Genomic DNA, 9,605 nt, shown 5'->3' on the forward strand with positions numbered 1-9,605 from the left:
AGGAGGATGGGACATAGCAGAGGGTGGGGGATGGGGAATCAAGGATGGCAAAACAAAAGGCAAGGTATGCAGGACATAAGAATTGGAAAATTATTTGCTGAGAACATGTATGTTGATGTGCTTGATTGAGCCAATGCACAGTGTATTTTGGATGGAAAATTCATTTGTGTGTTGTGATGGTGTATAGTGAATTAATGTAGAAAATGAATAAAATTTTAAAAAATAATAATTAGAATAATAATAATAATGATTGGGAAAAACATAGAAAAGATATTGAATGATGAAGTGGGGAGATTAATGTCTCTGTATTGACTGACATGCATGGCATTCCCTTTTAAAAAAGCAATATAATACACTGTAAAGTTATATGTAATCCAATGTAATATAAAGATTATGATAATAATAAAAATTTAAAAAAAAAAAAAAAAAAGGAGACAAAGAGGGGCTGGAGGGACCAGCAGCTGGAGTGATGGCTATGTCACTGGACTCCCATGTAGTCAACTGCAGTTCGAGTCCTGGACCCGGTGACTTAAACTTGCGCTGGGAACGTGTGCATGTGTGCCCAAGATCCCGAGAGGAGAATGAAGACGGGATTGCGGCATGGCCATCCCCCTCTGGGAGGGGATTTCTTGCTTCATCCCCCTCTGGGAGGTGATTTCTTGCTTTCTGTCTCTCTGTCTCTTTCTGGCGAGCGCACACGCCCTACAGCAAAAACCTTTCCCCCCCAAAAAATAAACAAAGAGGGGTTAGAGAGAACAAGAGTAGATATAGAGATACCAGCACAAAGACTACTGCCAATTCAGAAAAATAAACGGATGGGCAGTAATGACAGTAGAAATGCGAGGTAAATGATTTGAGAGAGCACATAAAAAATTCAACAGATGTGGTGATAAACGGGATCTTACAGATGACTGAAGAATCATTAATGACTTTCAGAGAAGTCAATGTGCCCCAGCTTGCCAAGCAATCTTGGAATAATTGTTAGTAGCACCTCCCACTACCCACAAAAATATCCTGGTTTGAACAATAAATTAAAGTTACCCCACTCCTAGGTCTCTAGTTTACAGTAATTAGACACGACAATCCACAGAGCTAGGAAACAAAAGGGAGCAATTTCATAATAAATTCCTTTTTGGATAAGGTCATTTTGAAAAATGGGTAGCATGGTGGTTAAGGCAGTGGGGTCCCATGTGGTTGACAGTATGGTTCAAGACCCAGACCTGGCAGCTTCAAAAATATATTGAAGGGGCCAGCAGGTGGCATGGTGGTTAAGGTATTGGACTCCTACCTGGCTGACAGCAGTTCAAATCCCAGATCCAGTGGCTTGAAATGCATGACAGACACACATGTGTGTGCCCAGAATCCCAAGAGGAGGATGGAGGAGATGGGTTTGTGACATGGCCATCACCCATGGAAGGTAATTTCTTACTTTCTCGCTCTCTGTCTCTGTCTCCAATGTGTGTACACACCCTACAGGGAAAATTCTCTTAAAAAAATAAAAAAATAAAAAAATTTAAAAAAAAGAAAGAGAGAGAAAAAGAAAAGTACACCAGGCACATGCATGTACGTTCCCAAAATCCTGAGAGAATGGAGAAGGGACTGCAGTATGCCATCTCCCCTGGGGGGTGCTTTCTCAATTGCTCTCTCTCTAGTGAATATATGCACACCATAGCTTTTTAATTTTTTTAAAAGATGTCTACAGATGTGAACTAGTTATCTACATATAAATGGAACCAACCTAACATGAAAGAGGTTATCTCATATGAAATTATTTATAGAGAAGACTTAAGTTTGGGCTTTGAGGAACTCTAACTCAAACAGCCAGATACAGACAAAAAAACCCTCAAGTTAGGAAGAAAACTAAGCATCATTGCATCAGGAAAGCCAACGAGAGAAACCATTTCAAGAAAGAAGGGTCAAATGTGTCTAAGAATGTGTGAGGATAAGGTAAATGAGAAGTCAAGCTCACTATTTACCAAAATGACAGCCGTTCAGTAGACCAATTGAGGAAGAAGTTATACTAGATTGGGTTAAAGAGTAAGATCAGCCAGAAGGTAAGGCAACATGTTTTGGAATGCTGACCTGCAGTCCTGGGCTCACATGCCAACACCCCTCTATACATGCCACAGGTGTGTACTCTCCTGGCTGCTCTTCTGGAAGTAGGTCACAGTGTGAACACCCTGCTGGGGAAGCCTGTCTCTCTCTCCCCTACTCCTTCTCTGTCTCTCTCTTTCTCATGGAAGAAATAAACTTTAAAAAAATAGTGAGTCAAAAGAGAAGAAATGTAAACAAGTTTATACAACTTTTTCAGAGGTTTGACTTTAAAGGGAAGGAAAGATATGTGCTTCTCTGGAGCAGAATATTGCCTTATACTTTAAAAAAAAAAGAAAAAGAAAAAGAGGGAGAAATTAATGGGAAAAATCCATTCAAGAAGGAAAAGAGCATAATTTAAAGGCTGTCTATTAAAATGAGATAAAAGATACAGACACCCTCTTAAAATCAATAATCTGGCTGGGAATTAATAATGAAAAAACCGATAACACATACCTATCATTTTCTTAGGGAAAAAGAGTACTAGACCAAAGACCCTAGTATTTCACAGAAACAATACATTCAAAGAGGTATATGGAATATTCTAATAATCATAGATGTATACACACCCCCTTATAACAATATAACATTATAATATATAACACTACTCATATTAAAACCTTAAATAGTCAATAAAACATAATTTTCATCTTCCTACTCAGAGCTAATAATATTCCACATATCAATATCCATGTAATTTATAACAGATCTATATTCAGTTATACCTTTGGTGAAGATTATTTATTTCTTCATCCTTACGGTTTATTTCCACTCTGGCAGTTTTGATAAGTGCTGAAATATTCTTCTTAAGAGACTGGTTTTCATTTTTTAAGCTGAAATTCTAAAACACCATAAATTAATGAAGTACATATTTCAAGATTACTAATGCCACTATTTACATTAGCTAATAATTACTATATTTTTTAAAAAGAGATTTTTGCTATAAGGCACATGCAATTGCCAGAGAGTCAGAGAGCCAAAAAGCGAGAAATCACCCCCAGGGTGATGGCCACACTTCAATCCCTTCTCGTCCAGTCTCCTCCTCTCAGGATTTTCAGCAGGCATGCACACAAGCCTGGCCTGAGTTTTAAGCCACGAGGTACAGGACTTGAACCTCAGTTGACAATGTGAGAGTCTAGCAATATAACCATTATGTAATATGCTGGTCCCTAATAATTATTATTAATAATTAACATGCTAGGAATCGCACATTTTCTCACACAACTCTAAAAAGCCCTGTGAGTCTTTTCCCCATTATACAGACAGGGAAGCTGAGATTCAGAAAAGATTACTGACACCAAAAAAAGCTAACTTTAAGTTGGCTGGCTTTAAGCCAGCAGGTGGGATGGAGGTTAAGGCAGCTGGATTCTACATGGCCAACTGCATGATCCAAGTCCCAGACTTGGCAGCTTGAAAATAAGTCAGGTACATGTGTGCCCAAGATCCAGGGAGAAGAATGGAGAAGAAGGAATTGTGTCATGGCCATCACCCTGAAGGGAACCTTGGTGGGGGCAGGGAGGGCGGAGGGGGGTGATTTCTCACTTTCTCTCTTTCTTGCTGTCTCCAGCAAGCGCAAGCACCCTATAGCAAAAATTTTAAAAATTAAAAAGCAGAGACTAGCAAGTGGTGTGTGGTTGGGGCGCTGGACTCTCACATGACCAACTGCAGTTCTAGTTCAGGACCTGGCAGCTTACTTTCTCACTCTTCCCCTCTCTCGCCAAATTGAATAATGTTAAAATTAATACAATTTTTTAAAATTAAAAACAGGGCCAGCAGGTGGCATGATTGTTAAAGACACTGAATTCCTACATGGCCAACTGTGGTTCGAGTCCTGGACATGGCAGCTTGATTTCTCGCTTCCCTTGCTCTCTCTTTGTCTGGTCAACTTAAAAAATAACAACTGGAATTAAATAAATAAATAAATTTTTTTGAAAAATTAAAAAACAAAAAGTGCATTTAAAATAAAACTGCTTAAAACAGGGATCAAGGGAACCAGCAGTTAGCGTAATGGCTATGTAGCTGGACTCCCACGTAGTCGACCGCGGTTCACGTCCTGGACCCGGTGGCTTAAAATTCACGCCGGGCGTGTGTGCGTGCGTGCCCAAGATCCCGAGAGAAGAATGGAGGAGAAGGGATTGCGGCATGACCATCCCCCCTGGGGGGTGATTTCTCGCTTTCTGTCTCTATGTCTCTCTCTGTCTGTCTGGCGAGCGCACGCGCCCTACAGTGAAAATCTCTCCAAAAAAAAAGAACAAAACAGGGATCAAAATGAAAATATAATAAACAGCAGGGGAAAAAATTCTGTCAAGGTGATTATTTAAATCATTGAAGATAAAAATAGGGCCAGTTTTGTAGCCTGATCCCACATGGCTGACCCAGCAGTTCAAGAAACATGCTGGGTGATTGTCTATGTGCCCCAAATTCTGACAGTATGGAGAAATAGAGGAAAAGGAGTTGCAGAGTCATCATTCCCCATGGGGAGGGCTTTCTCACTCTCCCTCTCTCTATGTCTCTGTTTCTCTCTGGCAAGCACATGAAAACTGGCAAAATTGGAACTAAAATAAAAAGAAAAAGAATTAAAATTCTGTTTAACAACTTAGCTTAAACTTGCAATGACTTACAACATAAACAAAGAATACAGTTAACTAATTCTCTCATGTGAAAGAGAAATAAAAACAATTTTACCAAAAGTTAAAAACCAAAACAGAAATAATACTCCTGATTTTGCATCATTACACAAAAAAGGTTATTCTGGCAAAAACTATAAAGTCATTACAATTTTTTTCCCCAAGCAATTGGGGAAAAAACTGCTCCTCAAAGCCATTCTCTTTTGGGAACCAGCAGTTAGCGTAATGGCTATGTCACTGGACTCCCACGTAGTCGATCGCGGTTCACTTCCTGGGCCCGGTGGCTTAAAACTCACGCCAGGCGCGTGCGCGTGTGTGCCCAAGATCCCGAGAGGAGAATGGAGGAAAAGGGATTGCGGCGTGACCATCCCCTCTGGGGGGTGATTTCTCGCTTTCTGTCTCTATGTCTCTCTCTGTCTGTCTGGCGAGCTCATGCGCCTTATAGCGAAAACCTCTCCAAAAAAAAAAAAAAGCCATTTTCTTTTAAATAATTTTCATCTTTATTAATTTTCTAATTCTTGACTAGTAATTGGTCTAAGCCTAATCTTTTATGCCAATGTAATTTAGCCAATTACATCAATTACATCAACTCAGAAAATGGATGTTTTCCCAGACTTACTATTTCATTTAATACAAAAAAAGCATCCTTATAAACTACCAATACTTGAATCATTTTAATTTCTATTTATAACAAAAACGTTTTCAAAGTTTTGATTTTAGGGAACCAGCAGTTAGCGTAATGGCTATGTCACTGGACTCCCACGTAGTCGACCGCGGTTCGCGTCCCGGACCCAGTGGCTTAAAACTCACGCCGGGCGCGTGTGCGTGCGTGCCCAAGATCCCGAGAGGAGAATGGAGGAGAAGGGATTGCGGCGTGACCATCCCCCCTGGGGGATGATTTCTCGCTTTCTGTCTCTGTCTCTCTCTGTCTGTCTGGCGAGCGCACGTGCCCTATAGCAAAAACCTCTCCAAAAAAAAAAAAAGTTTTGACTTTAAACATAAACAAGGCACTGACCAGCAGATGGCATAATGGTTACATCACTGGGCTCCCAGGTAGTTAACTGCGGTTAAGAGTTCCAGATCCACTGGTTTAAAACTCACAGTGGGCACATGTAAGCGTGTGCCCAAAGTCCCGAGAGGAGAATGGAGGAGAAGGGACTGCAGTGTGGCCATCCCTCCTGGGGGTGATTTCTCACTTTCTGTCTCTCCAGAGAGCAGACATAAGCAAAAAGTCTCTCCAAAAAAAAAAAAAAGTAAACAAGACAGGGGCTAGCAGGTGGCATGGTGGTTAAAGCACTGGACTCCCACATGGCAAACGATGGTTTAAGCCGTGGACCCGGCAGCTTGGAAATCATGCCAGGCAAGTTTATGTGTATGCTCCAAATCTTAAGAGAAGAAAGAGAAGGGACTGCAATGTGGTCATCTCCCCTGAGGGGTGATTTCTCACTTTCCCTCAGTCTCTCAGGAGAGTGCATGTGCCCTATGGCAAAATCCTAAAAGAAAAATAAGCAAGGCAAAAATAAAAGTGGTAGTAATCCTACCTGTGTCTGTATTTCCTTAAACTTTTTCATCAGCTCTTTCATTTGCAGCTGACATTTTCCATATTCTACCTGCAACTGTAAAACATAAAAGAATTCATTTTAAAATAATTCTAAATAATTTTCTTAGCTTAAATGACATCTCAAAATATTTATAAGCCTGCAAATCAATCCACTAGAAGGAGTAGATAAAGTCTACTTCTAATAGGAATTTAGTAAAATTATGGATTTTTAAGGTTGGGCCTACCAATAATGTATTTTGTTTAGTATCACATTCAACCTTCAAACCTTAAAATTCAAATATGGTGGAAAAGGGACCAGCAGATGGCATAGTGGTTACGTGACTGGATGCCTACATGGCCGACCGACCACAGTTCTAGTCCTGGACCTGGTGGGGACCTGGTGGCCTGAAAGTCATGCTGGGTATGTGTGCCTGTGTGCCCAAGATCCCAGGAGGAGAATGGAAGGGAGGGAACTGTGGTGGGGTCAGCCCCCTCCCCAGGACCAGGGTGATTTCTCACTTTCCTTTTCACTGTCTTTGTCTCTCTCTCTCTCCCTCCAGAGCAAACACGCCCTAAGGCAAAATCTCTTAAAAAAAGAAAAAAACAGGGGTCAGGAGATGGAGTTGTGTTTACATCACTGGAGTCCCAGACCTGATGGCTTAAAAATCACATCGGAAGGACCAGCAGTTAGCGTGATGGCTATGTCGCTGAACTCTTATGTAGTCAACCGCAGTTCAAGTCCCGGACCCGGTGGCTTAAACTTACACCAGGCACGTGTGCATGCCCAAGATCCCAAAAGGGGAATGGAGAAGGGACTGCAGCATGGCCATCCCCCCTGGGAGATGATTTCTCACTTTCTATCTCTCTCTCTCTCTGTCTTCCTGGTGAGCTCACGTGCCCTATAGCAAAAACATCTAAAAAAAAAAAAAAAATTATGAAAAAAAAATCACATTGGAGGTAAGTGAGTGTGTGTCCAAGATCTTGGGAAGAGAATGGAGAAGGAATTGCGGTGTGGCCATCCCTTCTGGGATGACTTTTCACTTTCTCTCACTGTCTCTGTCTCTCTCCAGTGAGCACCCATACTGTAAGGCAAAAAACTCTTTAAAAAAAAAATGGTGGAAAGATATCCGTTTCCTTTAAGTCTTAGGACACTATGCAACACACAATATGGCTTAGTACAAACCTTGAAAAGATATCACAGTGCCTATTAAGGTTTTCTATATTCAAACGCTTAAATTTAGTTAAGCAGGGCCAGCAGGTAGCATAATGCCTAAAGCACTAGACTTCAAAAGGCTGACCACAGTTCAAGTCCCAGACCTGGTGGCTTGAAAATCATGCCAGGTGTGTGTGTGTGTGCCCAAAATTTCAGAAAGAGAATGGAAAAGGGATTACAGCCTGGTCATCTCCCCTGGGGGATCAATTCTCACTTTCCCTCTCATTATCTCTCTTCTCCAGTAAGTGTACACATGCTATGGCAAAAACCTTAAAAGAAAAAAATTTAGGTAATCAAACTGAATTTAGACAACTATTCAGAAGATATTCTTGGTATTATTTATTTATTTGTATTTATTATTATTTTTTTTTTATTGACCAGAGAGAAACACAAAGAGAGGAAAAGTGAGAGAGCAGGTTGCTAGATCTGGGACTCAAATCACTGTTGACCATGGGGAGTCCAGCACCTTAACCACCACACCACCTGCCAGCCCCGAAGACATTCTTTTTTCTTTGTTTTTGGCCAAAGGGTGCTTACATTCACCAGAGATAAAAAGACAGAAAATGAGAAATCACTCTCCCCTGAGGGGATGGCCGCATCGCATTTTCTTCTCCTCCATTCTCTTTTTGAGATCTGGGCACGCATGCATATACACCTGGCATGATTTTCAAGCCACGGGTCTGAAATTTGAACCCTAGAGTTGGCCATATGGAATCCAGAGGAGTAAACACCACACCACCTGCTAGTCCAGAAGATGTTTTTTAAAAATTACTTAAATATAATTTTAATCTAAAAACCAGTTTCTAGGGCCAGTGGGTGGTATAGTGTTTAAGGTGCTGGAATTCCCACATGGCCAACCACAGTTTGAATCCCAGACATGGCGGCTTGCTTTCTCATTCTCCTCCTCTCTTTCTCTGGCAAAATTTGTATTAAAAAATATATATATTTTAAAAAACTAGTATCTAAACACACGTAGTGTCTAGAATAGTAATAGTCAATGTTCAACGGTAAATTGTTCTCTTCTCTTCAGGAGTTATAAGAGTAAATAAAGCCAGTCTCGTAGCATAGCAATTAGGCATTACACACAAAAATGGGTCCCACAAGGCCAACCAGGATTTGAGTCCTGGTCCCATCAAGTTTATAATGGGTACATATATGCTTGCCCTGGATCTTCACAGGATAAGCAAATGGAGGAAAAATTACTGCAGTATGTCCAGGCTCTGTTGGAGAAGTGCTCTCTCTCTCGTGTATGTATGTATACACCTGACGTAAGAGTAAAAAAATTATCCTTAATAATTATTGCAATCCATACTTCATTATATGTTGCCTCCTTTGCAGTTCCTTCTTCAGTCAGAATCTCTTCATATAAATCCAAACAATTTCGGGATGGTACACAGGATTTGGAAGCGCTATCTAAAACAAACAAAGAAAAACAACTCGTACATTGAAATATTTGTTAAGCTTTTTATGTTGTGTCTACCTTAAAGGGGTGTATGTTTCTCTATCTCCTCTATTTCACCCAAATCTATAATAATTTTACACAAGACAGCTGGCATGCCAGTTTATCTAAAATAGTTGTGTCAATAAATCAAGTGCAAAGATCACAGTTGTCTAAACTTTGAGATTTGTTTATGTACAAGCTTTTTAATTTGGACAGATTATTAGACTCTCTACATATATCTAAAAATATTTGGGTAAAAAGTAACTACACTTTTCAAATGTTCTAGTATCATGTAACTTGTGATGACATGAGTAGTTAAATATATATAGACACAAGCACACGTTCCATTTCAATAGTAATAAATAATTTTACACAAAGTTTAAATTTATCCTATTAAATTTGAGACCTAGATAAATAAGAAAACTGTCTGCTAATTTGAATAAGCATGGGACAAGAAAAATAACAACCTGGATATATCAGGTTGTCAGAAAGGTAATGACGTATTTTTCTATACAAAAAATTCATGAAATTCATGATGTATTTTTGAAACTATTATTTGAAATTATTATTAGAAATAATATATATTTGAAAATATTATTAGATTGCTGGGAAATTCACGATGCTTTTTTTTTTTTTTGGAAAGGTTTTTGCTATAGGGCATGTGCACTCGCCAGACAGACAGAGAGAGACATA

General features: G+C 39.9%; 1 protein-coding gene across 4 annotated transcripts in view; it reads right to left on the minus strand.

Annotated features, from left to right (window-relative positions):
* CASP8AP2 (caspase 8 associated protein 2) overlaps positions 1-9,605 on the minus strand; it is a 48,657-nt gene that overhangs the window by 17,875 nt on the left and 21,177 nt on the right. For 3 of the 4 annotated variants that reach the window (XM_027774807.1, XM_006156120.3, XM_027774806.1), the window contains exons 4-6: positions 8,784-8,884; positions 6,260-6,334; positions 2,817-2,932 (exon numbers count right to left, since the gene is read on the minus strand). In XM_027774807.1, the coding sequence (XP_027630608.1) occupies positions 2,817-2,932; positions 6,260-6,334; positions 8,784-8,884 (292 nt within the window). The remainder of the gene's footprint in view (positions 1-2,816; positions 2,933-6,259; positions 6,335-8,783; positions 8,885-9,605) is intronic. The other variant, XM_027774808.1, reaches the window with a different exon arrangement.

The sequence above is a fragment of the Tupaia chinensis genome, unplaced genomic scaffold, assembly GCF_000334495.1.
Source record: "Tupaia chinensis unplaced genomic scaffold, TupChi_1.0 Scaffold000478_3, whole genome shotgun sequence".
Taxonomy (NCBI): domain Eukaryota; kingdom Metazoa; phylum Chordata; class Mammalia; order Scandentia; family Tupaiidae; genus Tupaia; species Tupaia belangeri.